Below are 27,597 nucleotides of genomic sequence, written 5' to 3'. Positions count from 1 at the left end.
CTCACGTATATGTCTTTTTTTGTAGCTTCTTTCAGGATGGACTGAAGACTATTGGTCACTTCAATAATTACATTATAGAACTCTCAAGCAAGCTGCAGAAGGTCAGACAGAAGCAGGACGAGGAGCGTAAGAAACTCATTGAGCTTCGTAATACGCTAAGGAGTTCCCCCTCTCTGGATATCAAAGATGTGAGTATTGCTTTCTACTTATTTCATATTGAACAGCCACGAAACAGGGTCTGTGGAATAGTAATTTGTTTAAAAATACCTTGGCTTAGTTCTTCATTAGCGGAAACCTGAGAAGTGCAAACGATGAATACGAAACTTATAATTTGAAACAAAATCATGATAGGCCCGCGCATCATTTTTGCATGGTCGTCGTTTCAAATAAATGTCAGTTGTAAGTGAAGTACCAGTCCTGTTGTACGTGTTTCGTCGTTTGCGTTTTTCAAGTTTCCACTGGTAATGTCAAGGCTCGTGTTCGATGCAGATAGTGATTTGTTTAGAATAACTTTGAAATCGATTTATGATAGTATATATTACATATTTTAAAGAAAAATGAGCATATGTGTCATCACCCGACTGACCTGCACAATATTTTTTTTTAGTTGAAAAAAAGGCATGTGCAAATGGTGTTTTTCTTTTAGCTCAAAACAATTTGACTTTCGGGAAAATGCAACTGGTAACCTATAAAGTATGTTACTTAAAATTTCTTATACTTGCAGCATATAAGCCGTTATAGCAAGCTTTTGTACCTTAAATAATGATGAATCGATGTGAGGGAAAAATGTTCATTTATTCTAGAAGCGGGGCTTTGCGGCAGTGCGGATTTTCTTTGAATAGGTGTTTTTACAGCATAGTCTTCCTCCACTGCAATGAAACCACCTTTACAGGGGGTTAGAAGGGGACTAATAAGCACATATTTGTTCATTTCAAATATGTTGAAATTTAAAATGGCTCAAATTTTAGTCAAAACAATTTCGAGTGCAGTAATATCTGTTTGAATATTCAATAATATGCACACATTCGTTCACATCCATTACAAATTTCAAATAATTTAAATTCAAATCAAGGTAAATTTCAGCACATTAATATTTGTTTGAATATGCAAAGAGTTGGAATATTTGTACAAGCCTATTAATGTTAGAGCGGGCTTTTAATATTGCCAGTGGGTTATGCGGAGTACTGGGAAATGCCATATGAGTCTGAAAAAAGGTAATGTACAACCACCCATTTTTAGCACAAATCCACAAGGTAGTCTATGGGGATTTCTCAGAAAGAAAAGCTTCTAGTTAAAGAAAAATGCATCTTAGTCTGTGGATTGAACTTGTGGTTAGTTTTTGCGGCTGTTGACTATAGTCGGTGACAACCTAAGAATAAATATGAGCTCCACCCACGAGGCCTCATTGCTCTTGTTTTTCATGCCTCCGCACTACAAAGGAAGTAGTTCCCAAACAGTGGCCCTATTTTCACACATACAACCATTATCTTAGAATACTTCATTGGTATTGAAATCAAGAATCCGAGGCTTGATAAATAAACTTGAGAAGGCACGGACTTTCACGTCAGCTTAGCAATACATCTGTTGTTTAAATCGCACCCACCACTGCTCTCATCTAGGTGTCCACGAACAAGCAAAGTACATCTCTCGAAGGCAATGTTTCAGCGCGGTAGCTATGATTCCACTAAACAAACAGTGCCACATTTAACTTAATGTTTAAACTTAAGGAATCGTTCTTTTACTGTTTCACAATATGAAACAAGGGCATTAATCAGATTTAATCAGGTCATTTGCAATTTTTTTACGAAACTTTTGCTGCCTGGTTTCTTTGCTGTCTTCTGTAACAATGGCAACAGTGAGTCAGAGCGAAAAAATTGAGAAGTGATCTGAGATTGCCTTCGTGAATTTTTATTCTTGTGCTGCCAAATGTGTGTCTCGCGTCGCCGTACTTGTCATCGTGTTTGAGGTAAACATCAATGTTTCATTCGGCGTATTGTTTAATCGAAATAAAAGCTAGTAGCACACATTGTGCTTAACAGTGGGGGTCGTAGCATATGTTGTCGTTAAGTTAATGCCAAGGTGATGTACACGGCTAAAGTGGCAGCGACTAAAAGCTGCAGGTGAATTGTTTTTGTTGCTTCGACAAGAACATGCACTTCATGGCGTTGCCATTTTGCCCCGTCCACCCTTGAATATTCAACTTGTTCAAAGCAGGGCCCAGTTTTTCTGCAACACGGGCCACTACCTTCAATGTATATGTCTGTGCAAAGGTGTGTCTGTGCAGGCAAGAGGGTTTTCTCTCTCTCCAGAAAATGCGAGTCAATTGCGTTACAGACTTTTCTTTCGTCTTCTTCTCCTCTTCTCATGGCTCTTACCCAATCACAGGGGAGTGCAATGCACCCATATTTTTTTCATGGTACTCTAATTTAGTATAAACGAGTTATCTCTATGCGTAATAAATGCACGCCATACAGGCAAAATAAAAAATGTGTACAAATAGTAAGGTTTTTTAATAAGATATCGTTAAGGGGGGACGCACCCTTTGAAAACGAAAAAATCGCGATAAAGTCGATTTTTTGAAAACCACATACTCGGGCAGTATGACTCATAAACTGCCTCGACTGTAAATATCAATGTCTAATTCATCGCGAAAGTACGTCAAATAAATTTTATAACATGCCGCGGCAGCCGTCAAGCGGCGAGCGAGCGCCAAAAATACCCCAACTTCGCGCGCTCGCCATTTCCCAACCGCTCGGCCGATCGCCGCCATCTTGATGTTGTTTTGCTCGTGAATTCTTGCGCTTTTTTTTTTTTTTTCGCCACCCGCGGCAGTGGCGGTGGCGCTCCGAGGCGGGAGTCGCTCACGATTGGGGGGCTCGCGGAAGCTTTCGAATGTCCCGCTGCCTGGATGCGAAGCCGCGATTGGACAAAGCGCGCGCCTCTCGAGGGAATGGGGGAGCGCGCGGCTCCTATTGGCTGCTGCGCGCGATGACGTAGCTGCTTCTCCGGCATGCGCCGGCTCGTCGTCTGCACCGGCGCTTGCAATGCCGGCGTTCTTTGTGTGCCCCGTTTGCCATCATTCCGATCGGTCGTCACACGTGCTCCTCTATCTTTCACCGTCCTCACGAGACAATCTTCTACCGTCTTCACGAGACGATCTTCTACCGTCTTCACGAGACGATCTTCTACCGTCTTTACGAGACGATCACTACCGTCCTCACGAGACGATCTTCCGCCGTGTTCACGGGACACGGATAGTTGCGCTGACGGTCACGATGGGCATTTCGAAGTTCAAGACTCGGCACGCGTTCGGTTCAAGAAAGCGTCAGCTGAAGCTCGTACGCATGGCGAAGCTCACCTGCACGCCCACGCGCGGCGACAGTTGCACCGATGCTTCCGCTTCATCTTTTCAAGACGATTGCGTCGACGCTTCTAGCGACGAGACTTCTACACCATCGGCACAAGGATCCGTCGTGACGACTGAGGCTGGTGTTTCGTGCTCAAGTGCGCCTGGTGTGTCGCGCTCGCCAACCGCATTGATTCCGGCCCCGAACAGTGAGACCGCGTCGTCGACTGTGCACATCCAAACACGTTTTCGGACGTGCGAGGAGTTGGCGACGGCGGAGAGAGAACGTGCTGCTGTGCAACGAAAGCTTGGCGCTATGCCAGCGACCGAGAGGAAGTTTCAAGCGATGATGCCTGAACCCGAAGCTGCCATCGCTACGACCGAAGGCGAGAGATATTTCCTCGTGCAAGGGGATGCCCTTAGCGACATGCTGTCCAAGACCCCGTGCCCGCGCTGCCTCGCGACCGGGATGAAAGTTCAAGGAGGCACCCAGCTTGGACTTGCCACGAAGCCTGAGCTGGTATGTCCACATTGTGGAATAGTTTCAAGTTCGTGGAGCTCTGCTCGTCAGAACGAGTCAAGGGCCTTCGACGTGAATATAAGAGCCATTACGGCCATGAAACAAATAGGGAAGGGACAGACAGCCCTCAACGACTTTTGGGCAACTATGAATGTTTCCCACCGTGGCCTGCACCACAGAACTTTCCAGAGGCACCTGAAGCAATTCAGAGAACCACAGCAACAGACCCTGGATAAATTCTATGAAGAATCGGCTTCTGCTGTGAAAAAGGTGTACAAGGAGATGGACCCATCTTTCTGCAAAGACATTACAGTGAACTATGATGGCACGTGGCATAAGCGCGGACATACATCTCACATTGGAGTTGGTGCAATCATCGAGTATCACACAGGCCTCATCTTGGATGCTGTAGTTTTATCGAATCAGTGTCTCGGCTGCCAGGTAGGACCGAAGCCTGAAGACGAGGGCTATGCAAGCTGGTTGAAGCACCATGTGTGCCAAAAAAACACTGATGCCAAGTCTGGGAGGATGGAGGTTGAAGCAGCTGTAACTCTGTTCTCACGTTCACTGTCCAAGCATAACCTCCGGTATACAACCATTGTATCTGATGGGGACAGCGCCACATTCTCTGCCCTTCAACAAGACAATGTTTATGGGCTAGTCCCTATTGTGAAAGAAGAATGCTTGAACCATGTCCGGAAGAGGATGGGCACAGCCCTACGTAATCTTGTGCAGAAAAGCGAACAGGCTCTGGGAGGGAAGGGCAGATTGACAAAAGCCCTTATTGATAAACTCAGACTATTATGGCTGGGCACTGCGGAACAATTCAAACGATGTGGCGGCAATGCAGCGTGCAGTGATGGCGTCGTATTATCACGTCACCTCAACTGACGAGGATCCTCACCTTGACTTGTGCCCGGAAGGTGCAGACTCGTGGTGCCGTCATAATGCCTGCAAGGGGAATGGCGTGCCACCTCCAAAGCACAAATACAATCTTCCGGGCTACGTTGCAGAAGCGCTGCTGCCAGTCTACCAGCGCCTTTCGCAGGCTTCTCTACTGCAACGCTGCCTGGGAGCAAAGACGCAAAATGCGTCGGAGTCATTCCATTCTGTCCTATGGTCCTTGATGCCCAAGGAGCAACATGCATCATTGATTGCTGTTGAGACAGCACTGCATGACGCAGTTTTGCGGTATAATGCCGGCTGCTACAGGGCCACCCAAGAGTTGTCGTCATCAGTGGGACTCACACCTGGCCACCTAACCATTCAACGAGCTGCGGAGAAAGACTCTCTGCGTCTGAGAAAGGCTCAGAAACGGATGAATGAGAAGCAGGAAAAGCAGCAAAGAAAAAGAGAGCCTAAGGACACATCTAGCTACTCTGCAGGGTCATTTTAGACCATAATAAATGTTTGAAACTTTCGAAGTCAATTTTCTCGGAATGACTTTTTTGGCCAGTGAGGCTGCTTAGTCAGGTGATCTCTCTGGAACTGCTGGTCTGATTTCTATCAGTTTTTTTTATTATGCACCTTAATAAATTGCCCAGGGCAAGACAAGCCTGCTTCTTCAATTTATTGTGTCTGTAATTTGTAATAATTAACTAAAACTTCATTGATGAGAGCCAAATTGTGAACACTAAATTCAGTGCTCTGCTAACATTTTTTGGCAAGGAAATTTAAAAAAAGGGCTCTGTCTTGCCCTAAAGCACCTATCCAGGAATCATCATAGTGAATTTCACAGTGCTAGCACATTTTTCAAATTCTCCAGACCCTGACTAAAGGACCCATGTGGACTATCCTGATAAATGGTTGTAACTTGGGAACCAGTGAACATAACTGCATGAAACTTTGTGGTCATTCAAATGGCTTTGCTATTAGTGTACCCTGAAAATTTCATTAAGATATCTCAACAAACAAAAAAGTTGCCCTTCGAAGGTAGCCTCCCCCCTTAAGGATGGTACAATGCCTCAAAAACCAAATCTTTCACTTTTTTTCGCTCAATAAATGTTTTAGCGACGTCGCTTTAGTAACGATCACGAGCAATGTAACTGATCGTGATCGTATCGCTGCGTCGATCGCGATCAAGGCAGCAATATTAAATAGCTCATGTCATTTTCCGGTTTGAAGAATCTCGCACATTGTTTTTCATGCCAGGCGTTCGTGCATCGAGCGTGAAAATGCGCTTACGCAACTGACACTTCAATCTGGCATGTAACTATGAGCCAATGGCAATGAATTTCGTTAAACTGATGCAACTGTGCTGATTGGCGCTTGCATAATAATCGCACACACCCGATGACCCCAATTCGCTTTGTAATGCATACACCGATGCACATTTTCTCCACCTGTTTTGTTTACTTTCGTACAGTGTCGCGCTAGCAGGTTCTCTCAGGTGCTTTTTTCTCACACCTCGCCCACACTTACATCACTCATATAGGTGCACAACACAGCTCATATTGCAAAAGATCACCAAGATCTTGTGACACCAAAGGAACACACTCACTCAAGCACATGGGGCAACGCTGATGCCATGGCTTTAGCGGGCGGCAAATCACAGACGCGCACACTCTATGAAACACAGGCGTGCATATTCAGACTTCACCTTCACCTGATGACCGCGACGACAATCGTTGGGAGTAGTCACCCTCAGGCGATATTTACTTTACTTTTTATTTTTAGCTTGTCACCGACTATAGTATAGGCATCGATATTCTAAGAAAATAACGACTATGCTCGTCGTCAACTAAACTTAGTCCAGCACAAAACAAATGAAGAAAGTTAGGTGACGCAAACCACTGGGAAAAAATAGACTGAGCATCAACTCGCAACTAACTTTATTCTTGGGAACTCTCTGCAATATATCCCCCATGCCCACATGCGCAATAACACACCATACATCACATCGCACAGTCGGGCACTCTCAACGCACGTACTAGTTAAGAAACCTGTAAAAAAAATAATAACACAGTACCAACTATGTATTGCTCAAACAGATATCTTCTTTCTAATTAGTATGCTTCGAGGTATGCTTCGAGAAGCAAGGAGCTTAATCAGCTCCTTGCTTATACCTAAAATGGTGATATTAGCAAATCTTGCCTCACATCCACTTGTGCTGAAGTGCATGGGCAAATCTGCCAAAAAATTATTCTTGATCGAAATATCACGCTCCCTCGCTTGATCGTTTATGCTTCGGCCAGTCCGGCCGATGAAAGCCCTTTTACAGGAGATCGGAATTTTGTAGACCACTCCGATCGCACAGGTGATGTAGGGCCTTGCCTGCCTCTTATCACAAGGGACATGCACTGGTTCACTTGAAATCTTGGGGCACAGGCCGAACAGTTTTCTTGGCGCACAACAGGTACATAGTATCGGTTGGCCACCTCTTTGAGGTTGTGTGCAGCTTTATGGGTATACGTGACAACTAGTGGTTCTTTTTATTTCTTTTTATGGAACCTTTGACAATCCCTTTTTTTACATTCAGCCTTTTGTTTTAGTACAAAATAAGAACATTTGTGTTGGTACTAAACAAAAACTAATATTCTTGTCCCACCAGTAAGTTTTGCTAAAGACTATACTGCTGGATAGCCACACATGTTGGGAAACATTTGGAAATGCTTGTGCAAATCAAGCTGAACCCTCTTTGTAAGTCTCCAGGTTTCTGCTCCGTAGCTAAGTAACTTACAAACAGACTTACAAAGAGGGTTCAGCTTAAATTGAGGACGATGCAGCGAGCAATGGAAAGAAAAATGGTAGGTGTAACCTTAAAAGACAAGAAGAGAGCAGAGTGGATTAGGGGACAAACGGGGGTTAAGGATATCATAGTTGAAATAAAGAAGAGGAAATGGACATGGGCCGGGCATGTAGCGCGTAGACAGGATAACCGCTGGTCATTAAGGGTAACTAACTGGATTCCCAGAGAAGGGAAGCGGGTTAGGGGGAGACAGAAGGTTAGGTGGGCAGATGAGATTAAGAAGTTTGCGGGTATAAATTGGCAGCAGCAAGCACAGGACCGGGTTAACTGGCGGAACATGGGAGAGGCCTTTGTCCTGCAGTAGACGTAGTCAGGCTGCTGCTGCTGATGATGATGTGCAATTCAAGCATGAGCCAGTACTTGAGGTGCCTTGATGAACTCAAACCCCGCAGGGGCTTCTGCGCAAGCAGGCGTTTGGCGCGTAGCGACACCGTGGACCCAAGCTAGCGGGAGGGTTTCGACTCCCTCTTATGCCTAACCGTGCGTGGCTGAGCTGTGTTCGGGGGAAAAGGGGATTCGGGGGGTCGAGCCTGAGCCAATGCCGGGTGGTTGGACCTTTAAGGACTCCCGGCGGAAGCAACCCACCCTTCTGGAATCAGCTTCAGATCGATGGCACCCCTGGGCTGACCCACCCAGTAGAAATTGGCAGTCGCCTTTTCCTATCTCTCTCTCTCCCTGCATCTTTGTCTATCTCAGTTTTTTTATTTTTTCTGCCTAGTTCTCTTTTCTGTTTACTTCCAGTTTTTCTCGGCCGCAAGGGTTAACCCTGTGCAAATAGCCTACCTTAGTCTAGGACCATTGGGTTATAGCTGTGTTGTACGGCTGACGTCTGCAAGCTTTCAGCATTCGCAAACTTGAAGCGTCCCCTCGTTGGCCAACGCTGCTGAACAGCATAAAACCGGCATGCATAAAGCATTCCCCTTGCTTATCGATCGTGCCTCCTCGAAGAGAGTACGCACCAAGGACTTCAATTTTTTTCAACCGACCAAGATAAATATTCCCTCACTTCCATGTTATACGCTGTGAGAAAAGTAATAAGCAAGCCAGAACTGTATCCCCCTTTGTAGTTGCTAGGTGTCTAGCAGAAACTCTAGGTGCCGTGTACTAGGTTACCAAAATGGCCAGCGGAGATCTGCTTCTTGAGGCACAGGAGAAAGACGAATTGGAAAAGCTGGACTCTTTTTACAAATTTTGGTGACATACCAATTAGTATTATAATGCACTGGTCTATGAACACAGCTCGCGGGATGGTATTGGATACAAAATTTCTTTACCTGTCCGAAACTGAACTTCTGGAAGGACAGAAGAGCCAGAACGTGACCAACCTACAGCGGATTACGATAAAAAGAAACAATAAGGAAACACCAACAAAATGCATATTATTGACGCTTGCTTTGAGCGATCTGCCTGAAACTATTCAGACTCGTCGCTGTTTCCAATGTTGGAGATATGGCCACGGCTCCCAAAGCTGTCATGGTCGGCAAACTTGTGCACAATGTGGAGTCTCAGACCACACTTCCGACAACTGCAAAGAAACGCTGCACTGCGTGAACTGTGAACGAAACCATGTTCACGTTCCCGCTAGTACTGGAAGAAAGAAAAAGAGATAGTTACATTTAACGTGAAGGAGAACATTTCATCTGAGGAAGAGCAAAGAAGAGTATCACCAATCTATCGTTCTACATATGTGGCGCGTGAGAGAGCACTGCCACATTAGCCCTCGCCACTCCTTCGGCCTGCGCAGAGTGAGCCGTCGGCTTGTGGCACCTGCCCCAAAGGCCACCGTAGTTCAGTCTACTCCACCTGCTAGCGACTCCAGGGTCTTTAGGTCTCAAGGTCTCACCTCACGAGGCGAGGCCCACAATTCGAACCACCAGCTTGCACGTGTGGGCATCCGATGCTTACGAGGACGCAATGGATACGATGGTACCCTTGGTGCCGAAAGAGCAACGAGGCCGCACGACCATCCGGCCACCTGAAACAAAACGTTCACTTGAACACACTCTGTACACAGAGCAGCCTTTTTTCTTTAATATGCAGACAGAAATATTACAGTGGAACATCCGAGGCCTTCTCCGCAACCTTGGTGACCTCCAAGAACTCCTTCATGAACACAATCAAAATGTGCTGTGTGTACAAGAGACGCACGTAAAACAAACACACACAAACTTCCTATGTAACTATGTAATTTTTTGAAAGGACTGAGATGATGCCACGGCATCATTGGGGGTGTAGCCATTATAGTGTATCAAGGAATTGCATGTTCAAACTTACTACTTCAAAAAACACTTGAGGTAGTGGCTGTTCGAGCCGTCCTCTTAAATAAAGTCGTCACCATTTGCTTTCTCTCTACATACCTCCGCACAATCTACAAAAATTTGAATTTGAGTTCATAATATATCAGCTACCAGAACCTTATATAGCCCTTGGGGACTTAAATGCGCATAGCAGCCTCTGGGGTGATTCTTGTTGCGATGCGTGAGGTCGCCTAATTGAACAACTATTTTTCTCATCTGGCCCGTGTCTTCTGAATGAGAAATTCCTAACATATTACAGCCTCCCAAACGGGTAATTCTGATCCATAGATTTCTGCATTGCATCTCCATCTCTTCTACACCTCCTTAACTGGGAAGTTATTAGCAATCCATATGGAAGTGACCACTTTCCCGTGATGCTAAGCACACCAATAGCAAATCAATGTCCTCCACCCGTTCCCAAATGGCGGACTGATGCAGCCGATTGGGAACAGTTTCGAAACCTTACTTTAAGTTGAACTGACTTGCATGCCTTATAGGGCCCGTAAACCACCTCCGATATTTTTTCACACATTTCAAGTAAACGCGCGCATTGTGTGCAGAGTGACATAGAATAGAGGAAGTGTCTAAAGCGCCGGCTCCCGCGTGGGCCTTTTGCAGTGAACTGCTGCGCCGCACTGCTACTTCACCGGACCTGTGGGCTTACCGCACTTAGGAGCGCCTGGAAAGTGAGGGGTGTCTGCTACGCACTGTAGCTTTTGCCCTAGTTTTCCGCACACGGCACTTGAAGTCTACTTAATTTTAATATCGCGGTGTGGGATGGGGCTTGCCCATCTGAAAATGTTGTGTTAGTGCAGGGATTACAACAGAATGCAAAAAATCATGTGTCATGCGGCACCAGCGCGGCCTAGTTAATGAGCCTGCGAACGCTGGTGCACGCGTAAAAACATGCAAAATGAGTAGGGACGAGGAAAAGAAAAGAAATCCGGCAATGGGGATCACTCATGCAATAATTGTAATAGTAATAAAAGTTGGTAAATTGCACGAACAGTCAGCTGAAATCGCTTTGCTCACCACTGCATACGAGCACTGCTGCTCGTGGTCACTAGTGGTTTTCTAGCCATATGCACACCGGTTATTTCGACAACTTGTTATCCTCGACTAGCTCTTTATTATGAACATAGCACATCAGGAAGACGGAAAAAACTATCGCTTCATGACGTCACCATCACATCACATATTGATACGATTTGGGACGGCATCCCGACATCATGCTGTGTGATTTCGTGTGATGACGGCATCACCTGACGGAATCTCTTTGCATTGCCTCTGTGATCCTGGGGACAGCGCAAAACCACGTTAGGTGCAGAAAGCTTCCGGTGGGGGGGAGGGGGGAAAGGATCAAGCTATCGAATGAAAGAAGAAGAGTATTGTTTTCACCATTTCGTTTATTTTAGACAAATGCATAAGGGAGCTTGGGAGCTTTTTTTTTGCTGATGTATTTTAGCTATGTAGTCAATAATTCAAAATGTATAGGTAACTCCACTTTGAGATCAATATTGCTGATCACCATGTTTACATTCCTTGACGGGTTCGAATCCCGGCTGCGGCAGCTGCATTTCCGATGGAGGCGGAAATGTTGTAGGCCCGTGTGCTCATATTTGGGTGCACGTTAAAGAACCCCAGGTGGTCGAAATTTCCAGAGCCCTCCACTACGGCGTCTCTCATAATCATATGGTGGTTTTGGGATGTTAAACCCCACAAATCAATCAATCAATCAACATTCCTTGACGGAGATGAATAATCAGATCACACAATGTCAGATTTCTGGCAGACAAAAGTGGGTTTGCGCTATATGCCATACTATTACCATTAGTCGTTACACAAGCTAGTGATGCCATGACCTTACCTAGTGAACGACATGCGAGAGTTACACGAGTCTCTTTTTACTTTTGGTACTGCGGCTTCACATGAAAAGGCTTGAAACAGAAAGCGTGACAGGCAGCCATGTAAAATAATCAAATGCACGAAATAAAAGAAAGATATGAAGATTGCAAATACATTATCACGATATAAACATTTACTATGTGCATATATCTGCAATGTTCTCCTGGTTATCTTTGTGATCTCTCTTATTCTCTTTTGCAGCACGTTCACGTTTGTTATTCCACACAAACTAAATTAAGCACCTTCGCCCACGTTGGGTGAGCGCAGAATGTGACCTCAAATGGGCATGTAAGTGCAGACGATTGCCGTGACAAAACAGCTGAAAGGAAACATACAAGATCCCTGCTTCACAACTACCAAACGTGTTATCTGTGTGTTGAGTTGCTACAGTGTTGTGTTGCAGTGACGGAGTATTAAATTTTGTCCATATTAGCACAATGTTGACTGATAGCGGCCAAAATATAGGGCGTGTAGCAGACGCCCGCCTCTCTGACGCGGCTTACAACGTGGAGAAAGCCCATGGATCCTGTAGTCTAGGGGCTTTAATGGGTCGGGCACGGCAGCGTCGCGGCACCGGAGTTTACCGCCAAAGGCACTCCTCCAATGTATTTGCGTGGCGCTTTGGACACTCCCCCTATTTTAGGTCACTCTACTTGGGTGTGCGAAAAGCAGCGACTGGAGAGACAAGCCCTGTCAAGCTTTTCCGACAGAGCCAAAGCTTCGAAGGGCATTGATTCACGCTGCGCACCGATCACAGCTAATGTGGATGCCTTCAATGCGTGACTCTTTCTGTTCTGATCACTTCAAGGATAGTGACTGTGAGACGAGCTATGAGTTGCTGCTGAAGCTCTATGTGTCAGTGAAACGGCAGTACTGGTGCTGCCTCTCCATTTTCTTGCCGTTCGTGGAACCACTATCAAGGCCGAGACAGGCGCTGCAAATTTGTACGAGATGCAACATGCGGCGTCGAAAGGTCTGGCATGTGGTGTACGGTGTTTCGAGACACAGAGAGCGAGTGAGCAATCAGTGGTCGGTTCCAGCACTCTGAAGACTTCGTATCCTTGTAGTGAAGCGCAATACAAGCAACTTTGCTCAGCCGCGTTTTATGCTATAAGAAAATAATGAATAAAACTACGCCTTCGTGAACGACAAGCACGTCGCAGCGCCGGCAACAGCGAGCCAACGCTCACCACACCGATAGGTATAGGCCTATCATTGGATGTGCCTGCCATTGCGTATATCGTTCACAATCACATGTGAACTCTTTTTTTTTTTTGACAGCATGATTAAACTTTGCGCTCATATATAATGCACTGGCATACGCTATTAACTTTCTCCACATCATCTGCGTGAAGAGCAAAGGAAGAAACAAAACGAGCCGGCACACCGAGACGCCGTCGTCACTGTTTATCTGCCAAATGGCCTTGCATCGCTGCTCATGATTTCGCTAGCGGTTTCAAGATGGGTGTTGTCTTGCAGAAATGGCACCCTTCAAACATCACTTTATTCAATCCTGAATAATTTCACATCACAAGCAAGATATACTCAATGTTTGTCACACCGGTACTAGCGGCGATGTCGGCAGATGCTCCGAGGCTTGACTCAATCGACTTGCCTTGGCCACGGGGGGAAGGCACCAGGGATGCACAGCCCTGCGCTACACTCGGTGTGGCGGTGTGGTTTTTAGAGGAGAAAGGGAATCAGTTGGGCGGGAGAGAATGTGCTGGTTGCCCACCTTTTGCTGGTGCATGTGCTATTGCATGTGGCGTCACTGCCGCCGACAAGTGCATTCGCATGCAGCTACCGCGCTTTCAAAATCCAGTAAAAGTATGGCTCTCTGCTCATAAATGCTGTTTATTGGAGCAGTCGTATCATTCAAGTTGAATTTCAGTTTTTGCCCTTTTTTTTTTTAAATTTTGTTCAATATCTCTTGCACTCTTCATTACCGTGCAAAAATGGTTATTTCTTATATCTCTCGGGAAAGTAGTTAAAATAGCTTTTGTCAGTCTGAAAAGTACCCCAGTATGCATTGCAGCATACCAAATTTTACACAGTGATATGCTCTTTCCAAAAAATATATGTTGCAGAGAAACAAAAGTATTTTGGATTGAATAAAAATGTGAAAAGTGTGTAATTTTTGGTTGCCAGCTGTTAAACAATACAATAAAAAATACTATATATGCAAAAATAATCAATGCACAGAAAATTCATAATATACATTCTGAAGATAAATAACCCATGAACAGTATAAAAAATACTAAGTGTTGTACAAAATGTTTCTATTCGCATAGTCCAAAAAATCGTAACCAAATTACTGCTTCATTGCTTGTGCGATGCAGTGAAGCATTGCTTCGTTTTTCGTGAAACACAAGTGAACTCTAGTAACCTATTGAATTCAGACAAGTGAACTCGTACACTTTTTTTAGTAAATGCCTGTTTTTTTGCGATAAGAGCCTGCAAGTGTTCCAATATGGATGGATGCCCGTGATGTGAATGATCCCTCTTTCAGTAAGATGTCCAGTGAACTTTGCTGTTTCGTCTAGCGGGACCTCTTTGCATGAGCCACCTCACTCGTCATAGGTTGGCGTTCCGATACATGCATGCAACCATATTTCTTTGTATTTTTGCACATTGTATAAAGAAAAAATAATATCGTGCATAGTTCTAAGTTTTCTTGTACTCCTGCGTAGTCAAAGCCAAGATGTGCTCCAGTAGCCTTCTTGTCGTAAGGAGAAGCTCTACTGCTAAGTAGATTGTGCCTCAGCGATGTGTGCACCTTGCACATGACAAGAGTAGCTATAAAAGGGCCCTGAAACATTAAGTAACCATGGAATAGATTCACTATAACAGCTTATTGCATCACGAATTCAACAACGCAAGAATTTTAAGTATGCGTCCAATATGAGCGAAGTTACAAAGATTTGTCGCATGCTGAAATCGCATTCTCTCTTCTCTTGTCCCGATGAAAGCACTGGAAGCTAAGCAGGGGGGCATGTAATGGGCAACAAAATACGTCACATGTGCGTGACCCTCGGCACCTTATCTTTTTGTTCCTTTAAATATGCGTCTTTTTCAGTGCGATCGCGCGTGAGCGCGTGGAAAAGTCGCAACCTCCCGCGACGATCCCTGTAACGACCAAGCGCGCCCGTAGCCACTTGCTGAGCCTGTAGCGTTCAAATCAGCCAATGGCTAATAGATGGCCTTCTGCGAGTGATTTTTGAGTGTTTTCCATGATTTATCGAAAGAAGAAAAAGCTATTTTTAGCTGATTTGATGATTTATTGTGAATTCTAGGCCACGTGCTGCACTATAACATTTGGCTACCGTGTTCTCGGGAGCCTCTACTACCGATCATCAGAGTTTCTGACCATGCTCATAAAGGGTTGCAGTGACCCATAAGATTGTGTAGCGATGTCAGCAGCAAAGCACTTACGGCAAAGGAGACAACTTGAGGCCGTACATAAAACAAACTCATCAATGGTTGTGGATGTCTCAGGCTGACGCAAAACATCGTCGCTGTCAGAGCTTGATGCTGAGGTGCTGTCATCCTAGCACTGTAAGCTCATCCTCATTCTATTCAGGTGTGAGGATGCGCACGTGCCGGAGACGGGCGACTAGTGACACTAGATGCAGCCCTGTATCTGGTACAATGATGCGCACGTGACGGTACCCATGTGCACGTGACGGAAACGCCATAGGGGTGACTAGTGACACTAGATGCTGCCCTGAATCTGGTACAATGATACATGCAAAACCAAAGCTGCTGGAAACTGGCTGAGACGGCCACCTCCACACTTTATACAAGTGGCATATACAAGTGGCAGACCTTTGAAATATTTTTTGCTGAATAAATTTTTCTTGACTCCTAGCGACAGCTCTCTATTGAATAGCTGGCATAAATTTCTGGCAATTATTATAGCTCAGCACTGTCAGATGGTGAAGCTGACACCTTAATTTAATACTTTTTTTTATTACAGAACTTTGTGATGTTACGGTAGCATAACCACAAGGGGAACACACTTCGGTCAAATTCGCCAGCCAAGTGCATTTTCCCAACAACACACATACATTGGTTCGTGCCATTTTCACTCATCGCTGACAACCTTACCACTGTCATCTGCAGATATCTGCTCGACTGCGCGCGTTTGACTCTTTGCTGTTGGGCACGGCCCGACAACTGTGTTCTTGGTTTAAATTTCGTGGTTGTCTCCCTGTTAGTCACGTGCATTTTTTAAATAGATGAAGTGCCATCTCGTAAGAAATAAGTTAGCTTTCTTTATTGAGGTTTGCTTATTCTCTTGCACCAGGGTGCAGCATTATGTTCAGCATGGAGTGTAAGCACTCGCGCGCACAGTTCGCTGAGAAGCATGGCCACGTTTTCACCGCGTGCATTTTATGGTGGTGCTGCTTTTAGTGAAAGTGAGGATGACTCAAGTGAGGAAGAGATTTACGTGCTCCACCAGACAGTGATGACAGTGATTCGGCTAGAGTAAGTGACGAAGACGACGACAACTGTGGTAGAGACCACACCTTTGTTTTTCTGTAAAACTTGCAGTAACAATACTTGGGTGCACCCAGAAGTATCATACCCTGCCCACATATTGCTAAAGTTGCCTGTAGAATGCAGAAGAAAAAATAAATATCCCGTGAGCTTTTCTTCCAGAGTTTGTGTTTTTCTTCGCGGTACCAGAAACTGGCAACATAGTTTCGGACTGGTAGAGGCAGAAAGCGGGTAAAAGTTTTGGACCACAAAAGGTTAAACCACCCAGAGTTACAGCATTACAAGTGAGTCATGTTGCCATTCGCCGCTGGAGCATTATGCGAGGCCGCTTGCTTGCAAAAGGAGTGTCTTCGTTATGTTGAAAAAACACGCTGCTTGCTACACCAGAGCAGGATACGGGGTGAAAGCGTGCGTGCAGAACACATAAATGCGTGCATATGTGCTGGACACCCGGTGTGATTCGGTATTCGATTCGGCATGTGACGTTGCATGTCCCGTACGAAGATTCACGACAGATGGGCGAACGACCCTTCAGCGCTCAGGTTCCGGCCACATACAGCGTCTCAGCTTGCATATTGGAAGAAATTGTATCCACTTTATTAAGCACAAAACAAACATCACACAGCCAAGCTTCATTCTGTGATAACATTGCTGACAAAGCTCCAAGTTCGCGAGTGACAAACATCACTGCAGCCCACATTCATTGACGACTCCGCACATAGGTTTAGCAAGGCCGACGTTTTTGGTAGCGCCGCTCATTTTGCAACGTGAGCTCAATGTGGAGCTCTTCTTTTTGCCAGCATAAGACCTTGTACGCTTATATGACGGTTTTGCACGTGCAACTGGTTTTCTTGATGACCTTAATAGGGGAGACCCGCTCAAGTTTGCCTGGCGACGCCAGCACTTGCCTTTCCCCTGCCAGAAAAAGCGCACAATAGGAGAGTCTTCCGACTCTTCCGCTCCCTTTGGCTTCCACGCATTTGCGAAGCGCGCGCTGCACGTGAAACGTCCCTCGTTCCTCGATGTCACCCAATAGAAAAGGGGGAACTATTGCTGCGTCGTCAACTGTCACAATAACTATGCAAACATGAAGGGGTTGACTCCACCAGTGAAATTCTACCGATTCCCAAACCGATGGTACGTAACAAGCAGACGATAGGAATGGATTAAAGCAGTGCGCTGAAAAAAGCAAGTAAACAAATTTTTCATAAAAATTAGCAGGCGCAAAATGCATTCAAAATAACGGGTGTAATTCCTGCGTCACCGTTCCTCTAATTTATCGACTTACTGGGAGATGCACGTCCCCATCTTAAAAGTATAAATTTTCAACATCCGTCTTTAGAGCACCATTAAAAAATTGCAAAGAAATATTTTATGCTGCTACTATTATTCGATATTGTTGGGGACGTAGTAGTTGAAGCTGTGTACACATGTGGTATTGGTGATATGTGGTTATATATTTTTTATATCTACGCAGCGCTGACGGAAGTGTGTGGTTGCCAAAAACTTGGAGAATGATTTGTAGCAGACATTTTGTGGGAAACTGCAAAAATGGACTCAAGTCTGCACCCTTAATATGTGCCGACAGTGTTTCATGCGGCTTACAATAAACGGGCACCTCACGCAGAAACGGTGCACAGGTATGATAGGCAGTGCTGCGCATAACTATTTATGCATTTTAAACCATTTTCTTGGGACTTTTGATTCCTCATTTCAAGCTCAGCGAGAATTCGTTCCGCGTATGCGCAATTATCAAGTAAAGCTGAAATAGGGTTTTGATCAAACATGACACTTTCACACCACCACATTTTAAGAGTAAGATTGGAACGCGGTTAGTAATAGGCACATTGCTTTTTTCATAGCTTTCATACAAAGTAAAAATGATTTAAGCAACAGACAATGCAAAATGTTTAATCAATAAGTTTTCATACGTAGCTATCTCCGTGAAGTTCTCGTATAAAATGTTTCTGTGCACACAGATGGACACAATTGCACGTGTTTTTTAATGGGGCATTTTGCCATCATACATGTTTTCATAGAGTTTGATTTCATATGCAGTACTTGTTTTATTTTCTGAATGTAAGGCATTACTAACAGGATCACGGAAAACCCTTAAACGTATACTCATTTTCAGACTTGTACATTTTATACTTGAAGATGATAAAAAAATATTATCTGGTGCACTACATATATGCTCAATATTGATCACTGTACAATATCTGAACAAAAAAAAACTCCAACGTATGAATGCTGTTGTGAACGGCACGATCTAATCTCTGCCACCACCTTATTTTGCTTTGGTGGAAGCGTCATTCTGTGAGGCCAGCCAGATCAGCACGAAATTCCGTGGAGCAGGCTGTGCCGCAAGGTATTGCTCAAGATGACCCAGCAATGCAAGATGAAGAGAACTCTGTTTTGCTCGATGTCACACTTTCAAGTGGTTTAGAATTGCTAGGGACGCCTCTCGCACCCACCAGTAATTTGCTTCACATCGGCTACATGGCTGAGCAATCGCTGCCCTTTTATCAAATTGCTCCCGCGGAAAAAAATCCTCAATTGCGGCGATCCTATTAAACGCGGGCAGAAGCGTATACACCATAACAGCGCGTGACGCGAAACTCTCAAAAACACGTGCAGAACGCGTGCAGCGTGCGAGCAAAGCAACGCGTTTTCAAGGCAAATTGAAGGGGACAGCAAAAGGGTAAACACTCGAGTAATTAGTTTTCTCCCCGCATTGACTGACAGCGCCAGGCTCTGCAGCGCCTCCCTCGGTGTGGGTAAAGAGCAAAGGTGGGAATGAAGCGAACCGGTTCACCGAAACGACCGGTGCCACTGTTTACTTCCGAAATGGCCTTCCATCACCGACTTGATATCTTGTTGGTGGTTCAGAAACAGACTTTGCCTTGCAGAAATGGGACACTTCAAGCATCGCTTTATTCAATCATGAGTTATTTAATGTCAGAAGCAGTTTATCTAATGTTTTTCAAGCCACCGGCAACAGCGATATCCACGAGTACCACGGGATATCGCTGTATATATATTATGAGACAAGTGCCAAGGCCATGCCACTATTCTACATGGTGTCCTCCGTGCCCCATCTGCTACTGTGGCATAAGGGCTCATATATCCCGTTTCTGCCGCCCTTGTCAGCAGGATGAACGACGTGGTTACCCAGCAGCTCTACCACTTATGAGACCACGTCCGGTATGGCAGTAACCAGGTTGTCTCTTTAATCCAGACGCACGAGCCAGAGAGCCAGCCCGCGTGACATGCGATGATGATCAGTACAATGGTTTGGTCATACAGATGAAGATGAAGTACATAGTCAGCGCTCACACTATATATATTGTAAGAGAGAAACAAAAGACAACACCCGATCCTGGGCCAGCTGTTCTTATTCTACTTCGTCCTTCTCTTCCTCACGCTAGCTAAGCTCGCGCCAGTGTCTGGGCGTCGCGCTCGCGTCCTTACGCTCGACCACGCTGCGAGTATGTCATTCTGTTCACAATGCCTTGTGTGCAGCCGTCATGGATCATTTATCGTCAGCAGTAACAACCTCTCTGGTTGTCTGCACTGGCTGTTCCTCGGCGATCGATCTTTCCAGCGTGGCAGCCTGTCTGGATGTTCTTGTGAAGATAACTCTGGAGGGCTGCTTTCGCTGTAGTGCTGAGGTCGATTTTGTGTTGATAGGGTTGGTGGTGATGGCAGCTTGTCTGGTCCAACTGATGAACATTTCGAGGGTTGACATTGGCTTTGTGGCAGTTGTCCACCTCTGCCCCGAAGCGACGTCACGTCAACTGTCAACAATGAATCGGGAAGTCGGCACTGGCTGTTGCAAGAAGGTTGTTGCCGCCGCTGTTGTTTCTCTCGGCGCGTTTCTGGACCCAGGGTTGGAGATGCTCGGCGGACGCTACGCGACTGAACTAGCATGTTGTGTCCATACGCAGACCGCGTGTTTGACAACCCGACGCTACGTCTGCGCAGCATCGAAGGAGTGCATCCACTTCGCGTAGATAACTTGCAATTGTGCGAGTTAGGTGGAATGTACAGCGCTGCCGAAGCAGGAGCTTTCATTGATTCGAGGTTCTGCAGTGGGCGCAGGGGATTTTCATGGTCTTGCAGCACTGTTGGTGTAGTGCACCTCGATGTGGTCGGGCTAGCAGGCCTTGAAGTGATGCGTGCGTTAGAGCTGTCCCAGTCGAAAGCAATGTTGCCAGCTGGAGAATCACTCTGCCTCAACGTGCCTTCGATTCCCATGACCTCGACCGGGGCTGGCACGTTTGTTTCCTCTACCAAGACGTCCTTCGGGAAAGGACGAGTGTTTGCGCATGCGTCCAATGACTGCAGGGTCCGAACAAATGACTCAGATTGATCAAGACGGACCTCGCTGGTATCACTGGTGAAACGGGGTTTTTTGGCGCGATAGTAGTACTTGCACAGCAGGTCTATTGATGCGGAAAGCGGGCGGCAGCAACGGACCCAGGAATCACAGCACTCGGGGCAAACGGTCACGCTTGGCTCCTCTCGCTGAAGGCGTGACCCACTGCGGCACATAATCTTCTTCCTCTCTACAATACCCCGGCGACGAAGACGAGCCATCCTGGCAAGTCAAGGTGACGAGAGTAGGAGTGGGTCGTGATAGGGCTTGAGACGACTCACGTGGACAGCCTCACGACCATGGCGTCACCTTTCTGTAGATGGCGTGACCGGCTCAATCACGTATGTGACATGAGATCGACGTTCGACCACGCGATAAGGACCGTGAAACTTGGGGCCAAACTTAGAGGACAGACCTGGGGAGTGGAAGGGCAGTCGGAGCCAGACGAGCGAGCCCACGGCAAAAGTCTCGACTTGCTGGTCGCGGTCGTGGTGGTCTTTTTTGAGTGCTTGCTTGTCCGAGGTGAATGATCGGGCCAACTGACGACACTCTTCAGCGTGGTGCACGATTTCAGAGAGAGGGTTGAACTCTGAGACGTCGGGACGATACGGCAAAATGGTGTCAAGGAGGGAGCATGGTTCACGCCCATATAAAAGAAAGAAAGGAGAGAAGCCTCTGGTTGACTGCATCGCGGTGTTGTACGCATAAGTCACAAATGGAAGAATAACATCCCAGTTCGATTGGTCGGAATTTACATACATGGCGAGCATGTCTCCTAGTGTTCGGTTGAAGCGCTCAGTTAGACCGTTGGTGTGTGGGTGGTAGGCTGTAGAGGTGCGGTGCACCGTGCGGCATGCCCGAAGGAGTTGTTGTACAACTTCGGATAAAAAGACACGCCCTCGATCACTCAGTAGTTCACGTGGTGCCCCATGACGCAGTACGAAGCGTCGCAAGACGAAATTGGCAACGTCACGTGCACCAGCCGTAGGTAGTGGAACTGTTTCAGCATACCTCGTGAGATGGTCGACCGCGACAAGGATCCATCGATTTCCAGTGGCAGTGTACGGAAGGGGAACATATAGATCGATGCCAACGCGGTTGAAAGGGCGCGCCGGACACGGTAGAGGCTGTAATAATCCGGGTGAATGGGCGGTAGAGGCTGTAATAATCCGGTAGAGGATGTAATAATCCGGGTCTTTTGTCGTTGGCATAGTGAACAGGACCGAATGTATTTTTGTACAAAGGTGTACATACCACGCCTGTAGTAACGCTGGCGGATCCGGTGATATGTTTTTAACACACCAGCGTGAGCATGTGGGTCGGCGTGAAAATTTGCACAGACATCAGATCGCATGTGGCATGGTATAACCAAGAGCCATTTACGACCATCCACGTGGTAGTTTCTGCGGTATAGTTGCGCATCCCGTATCTCGAAACGTGTGGCTTGGCGGCAAAGAGCGCGTGGGTACGCAGACGTTGAGGAGTCGGAAAGAACGTTAACGAGAAATTTTATCTATCGGTCTTTCCACTGTTCAGACGACATGCTTGAGACGGAAATGGGAGCGATGGGAAAGTGTGCTTCCGAATGCAGGTCTGCGCTGGATCTCATTGGTGATCGTGAGAGGGCGTCCGCATCAGAGTGTTTTCATCCTGAGCTGTAGACGACACGAAAGTCGAATTCTTGTAGGCGAAGAGCCCAACGTCCAAGGGGACCTGAAGGATCTCTTAGCGACGCCAACCAACAAAGTGCGTGGTGGTCTGTCACAACGTCTAAACTCTGTCCGTACTAGTAAGGACGAAACTTGCTTAACGCCCAAACGATTGCGAGACATTCTTTTTCAGTTACGGAGTAGTTCATTTCCGCTTTCGTGAGTGTGCGGCTTGCATATGCGACGATGTACTCTGGAATACCGGGCTTTCGTTGCGCGAGTACTGCTCCCAGACCAACGCCACTGGCGTCTGTGTGCACTTCAGTGGGGGCACTTGGGTCGTAATGGCGTAGAATGGGTGGCGACGTAAGCAGGCGGCGCAGTGTAAAGAAGGCTTCGTCACATGCCGGGGTCCAGTTAGAAAGATTAGCTGGACCATTCAGCAGTTGCGTAAGTGGGGCTATTATTGATGCAAAGTTGTGGACGAAACGGCGAAAATACTAGCACAAGCCGATGAAGCTCCTAAGTTCTTTGAGTGAAGTCGGCTTCGGAAAGTTGGCTACGGCTCGAAGTTTGTCCAGGTCGGGGCAAATTCCATCCTTTGACACAACATGACCAAGTATAGTAAGTTGGCGAGCCCCGAAACGGCACTTCTTTAGGTTAAGCTGGAAGTTTGCCTTAGTAAAGCACTGAAGAATTGTGCGTAGACGGTCGACGTAAGTAGGGAAATTGGGAGAAAATACGATAACATCATCAAGGTAACATAAGCATATCTGCCATTTAAGGCCGCGTAAATTATTGTCCATCATTCGTTCAAATGTTGCAGGTGCATTGCACAGACCGAATGGCATAACCGTGAATTCGTATAGGCGATCCGGCGTAACGAACGCTGTTTTGGGACGGTCACACTCTGCCATCGGAACCTGCCAGTAACCTGAATGTGAGTCCAGCGAAGAAAAGAATTCGGCGCCTTGTAGGCAATCGATAGCGTCGTCAATGCGAGGAAGAGGGTGCACATCTTTCCGTGTAATTTTGTTCAGTCGCCGGTAGTCGACACAAAATCTAATCGAACCGTCTTTTTTTTTCACTAGCACAACAGGTGAAGACCAAGGGCTAGAAGATGGCTTGATGACACCGCGCTGAAGCATATTGTCCACGTGCTCTGCAATTACACTTCGTTCCTTGGGTGATACGCGGTAGGGGTGTTGCCGCAAAGGAGGATGCGTTCCAGTGTAGATTGTGTGAGCGACGGTGTTAGTTTGACTCGGTGCCTTTTGAGGAAGGTCAAATGAATTACGGAATTCGTGGAGAAGGGTTATTAGCTGGTTCCGTTGATCCAGAGGATTGTAGAGAAGAAGAAGATTATGTGCCGCAGTGGGTCACGCCTTTAGCGAGAGGAGCCAAGCGCGAGCGTTTGCCCCGAGTGCTGTGATTCCTGGGTCCGTTGCTGCCGCCCGCTTTCCGCATCAATAGACCTGCTGTGCAAGTACTACTTGCGCCAATAAACCCCATTTCAGAGTGGTGGAGGTGCTGGGTAACTCGACCTGGAACTCCGCAACAGGAAACTACCTGCCATCCCAGAAATGGCTGAAGAAAACACCCAGCAAGGTACGACCCAGCCTCCGATGGTCATCGTGCCCACTGCGCTACGCGTGTGTGATCCACCTTTTTTCGATGGTACCGATGGAAGACGTAGAAGATTGGCTGTCGACATTTGAAAAGGTAGGCGCAAGCAACAAGTGGGACGACACATCGAAGCGAAGCTGCAATATGTGCCCTTCTACCTGAAAGAGGTAGCGAGTCTCTGGTTTAACAACCACCACTCGGAATTCGCCACTTGGGGTGCTTTTGAGCTACGCATTACCGATGTATTCGGTTGCCCCGAGGTACGCAAGCTCCGTGCTGAACAGCGTCTACGGGGACGCGCACAGCTTCAGGGGGAAGGTTTTACAAGCTACATCGAGGATGTGCTCGACTTGTGCAAGCGCCTTGACCCTTCAATGATCGAAGCAGACAAGACCAAACACATCTTGAAGGGGATAGACGACGATGCCTTCCAGATGCTGCTGGCCAAGGGCACCGTACTACTTCCGAACTCGCCATTCTTTGCCAGAGCTTCAAGGAATTGCGCAAACAACGGGTCATGACACGGCGGAAAGCGGCTACCGACGAAACTTTCGCGTCATTGACCCTAAGTGGAGACCACAACACAATCATGTCGGAAATCAAACGATATGTGCGCGAGGAGATGGCCCGACAACTTTCGTGTCTGCCGTATCAACCGGCAGCAACGAACCCAGGAATCACAGCACTCAGGGCAAACACTCGCGCTTGGCTTCTCTCGCTAAAGGCGAGACCCACTGCGGCACATAATCTTCTTCCTCTCTACACTAGGAACTGTTGATATCGTAGACCGGTAGCGTGTGTCATGTCGTGACCCATGCGGCAGGACAGGGGCCGACGACACCACGTACCCAGGAGGTGTCGCGTTTGAAAGCCGCAGTGCCATTTGCTGATGCTCAAGGGTGGTCTTGTTGCCTGTTGTTTGGCTGAATGACTGCGATAATGCATAGAGCTAGCCCCGTACTTGAGCTCGATGCATGGTAGTAGGCACATAGGCAAAGGGCCCAGCTGCCTTGTGCCCCTCTGTATCTCGCCCCACGAGAGAAGACGGGGTGGCTGATGGCCGAGATGAATTTGGGTCTGGTACCAGCGACGACTCTGGAAGCTGATGTAGCGAGCTGGAGCCTCGAGATGGAACCCTTCTTGAACTCCATCCTCGGTAGGGGTCAGGTTGTTCTCGGTGCTGGCAGAGAGTTTGGAGGCAGTCCGGCCAAAAGCAGCAATCAGCTTGCAGCTCCATTCCACCCACGGTTCCTGCTGCATGCTTTCGTACCTGTGCCACACCGCGGCAGAATTATGAAGGCGGTCTATGGCTACGCACCACTTATGATTTTTGCTCCACCCATTGTGAGCTCTGAGAGCGTTAGTGGTAGCCACCCAATCGATGGCGTCGTCCGAGAACCCGTCGCGTTCCGGTGGTTCGCTGACGGCCGGTGATGGTGGGTCAGCACGTGAAAATGCAGAGATTACTGAATCGAAGCAGCCGATCTGGTTTGAGAGCTGCAGGAGGGCGCACCGCAGCTCTCTGCATTGCTCAAATAAGAAGGTCTTGTGCGGCGACTGCATCCAACATGTGCTTGCTTGCTTTCAGAATTGGTAAGATGGCAGGGAACTGGGCGGAGATCGTCGCTCTAACAGCGTTGACCGTGGCGTGGAGTCATGCGATGGTACGCCGCAGCTCCATGGCACTGTTGCATGAGGCTTCTGAACTGCTTTGGTTCGCGTTTGCAGAGTACGTGATGCTAGCAGAATTCACGGTGGTGTCATGCACATCTAAAGAAGCCTGAGCAGTGTCTCTTGGATGTTCATTCGTTGTAAGAGGACCGGGCACGGGATGCAGGCCTCGGAAAGCGAGCGCGACATTCTCAGAAGAGAGCAACCCATGCGCATTCTGAGATGAAGGTTATAGCCTGCCGTCTGTCAAGTGGTACCCTGGAACCACCGAGGAAACATGGACGCCATCCGCGGTTGATTCGGTGGGTAGGTGCAGCAGTGGTCGGGTCGTGAACTCCATGTTCGAGGAAGCGTAAACCGCATTCTTACGATAAGAGAACCACGCTGCCGATGATCCACGAGGGTAAGGACAGGCGGCTTGAGCTGCAGGGTTCGCTTGTCGACCTGTGCTTACAGCAGAATCCATGGTCAAGGACGCGTGGGCAGCATTTCTTGTCGTGAAATGGTACCGGTAACGTGTACTGGAGCCGCCAAGGAGGCCTTGACGTCGTCCTCAGGCGGCGCTTACCGCGGCTGCACGTTGGCGGTTGTCCTGGATGACAAAGCCACGACGCGAGACTTCTTTTTCGTCGACTGCACCATTGTAAGAGAGAAACAAGAGACAACACCCGATCCTGGGCCGGCTGTTCTTATTCTACTTCGTCCTTTCTTCACACTAGCTGAGCTCGCGCCAGTGCCTGGGCGCCGCGCTCGCTTCCTTACAATATATATATCGTGTTGTACACATGGCCCACATGGCTTAGCATCAGCTGACATTTCTATTGCTGATGAAACTCTCAGTGAACCTCTTAATATGATTGCATTTGTGCATGATGAGCTGGCAAATGCGCACGAAACCAAAGTAAACCACGACTGTTCAAAGAAATCGCATTCGTTGAAGGTGTTCAGCTTAACACTTCCACAAGGACAGATACATTCGCAATCAAAATATCGTGAAGCAACGTTATCTGCGGAAGCATATAGCGTTCAACAGCTACAAAGTCGAAGTGATGGGATTTCAGCACACAGCATCACTGCCAGCAATGAAAATAAAAGCGCAGGTGCGACTTCTGACGACACAACTTCTTTTCACGGAACCATCTACGATGAACAGTTTGTAAATACAAAAGATTCAGATGCACAAAACCTCGCACATTGCCTTGCGACAGAAACACCTGCATTGGTTGGCGTTGTAGAAGCCTGCGAAGGACTTGCTAACAAACCTGGGACACCATGATTAACCTGCCAAGCCCGTTTTGAACCAGCTACATGAACTTTCGAAGCAAACAAAGCTCCAGCTCAGAAAATAATGCGTAAAACGCGCTTTCCACAGCAAGACCAGCAGAAGCAAGTTGATGAAACCAAAAAACGACGTACTACAACATGGACAACGACGAAAGAGTTCATCGTAATCACTCTCACGACTTAAAGAACATTACAGAAAGACACATCGTTGTAAACACATTCTACACCAAAGATCAAGATTGCGTCTTTGATCAAAACATTTGCGACATCATTATAGAAAACTTTTGAAAAGCGAAAAAACCACCTTTTTGTACTCTGCGGAAACACCGGCAGCACCCAATCAGCCTCGGTCAATAGGTTCACAAATCGCATGCATGGAATGTGTATCATCACAACAAAGAATATGCCGCCTACAAAATCCGGACTGCTGATTCTGCAAGACGTTCGACCCTCGTTCATTCCTCAGAAGAATGCCAGCTGTTTTCATCTGTTTCCACGTTCAAAGCATTCTTACGCTCTCCAGCTTCCCCAACCAGAGCTCTACTTGATATCCCCGGACTAGGGAGCCTTCATGTGCGCGCGTCTCCGTGTTTTAGGGTGTTGACAACTTCGACCATGGTTGCTTAAAACTGGCTAAAACGGCCGCCATACTTGACGGGTCGTCATGTTGGTT

General features: G+C 47.1%; 1 protein-coding gene and 1 pseudogene across 2 annotated transcripts in view; both read left to right on the top strand.

Moving 5' to 3' along the window:
* Asap (ArfGAP domain of ASAP) overlaps window positions 1–27,597 on the top strand; it is a 167,486-nt gene that overhangs the window by 22,054 nt on the left and 117,835 nt on the right. For both annotated transcript variants that reach the window (XM_037426312.2, XM_075894746.1), the window contains one exon: window positions 26–188. In XM_037426312.2, the coding sequence (XP_037282209.1) occupies window positions 26–188 (163 nt within the window). The remainder of the gene's footprint in view (window positions 1–25; window positions 189–27,597) is intronic.
* On the top strand, window positions 195–7,527 carry LOC142817649 (uncharacterized; annotated as a pseudogene).

This window comes from Rhipicephalus microplus, chromosome 5, assembly GCF_043290135.1.
Source record: "Rhipicephalus microplus isolate Deutch F79 chromosome 5, USDA_Rmic, whole genome shotgun sequence".
In the NCBI taxonomy this organism is placed as follows: Eukaryota; Metazoa; Arthropoda; class Arachnida; order Ixodida; family Ixodidae; genus Rhipicephalus; species Rhipicephalus microplus.
This window is presented reverse-complemented; position numbering and strand designations above follow the sequence as displayed.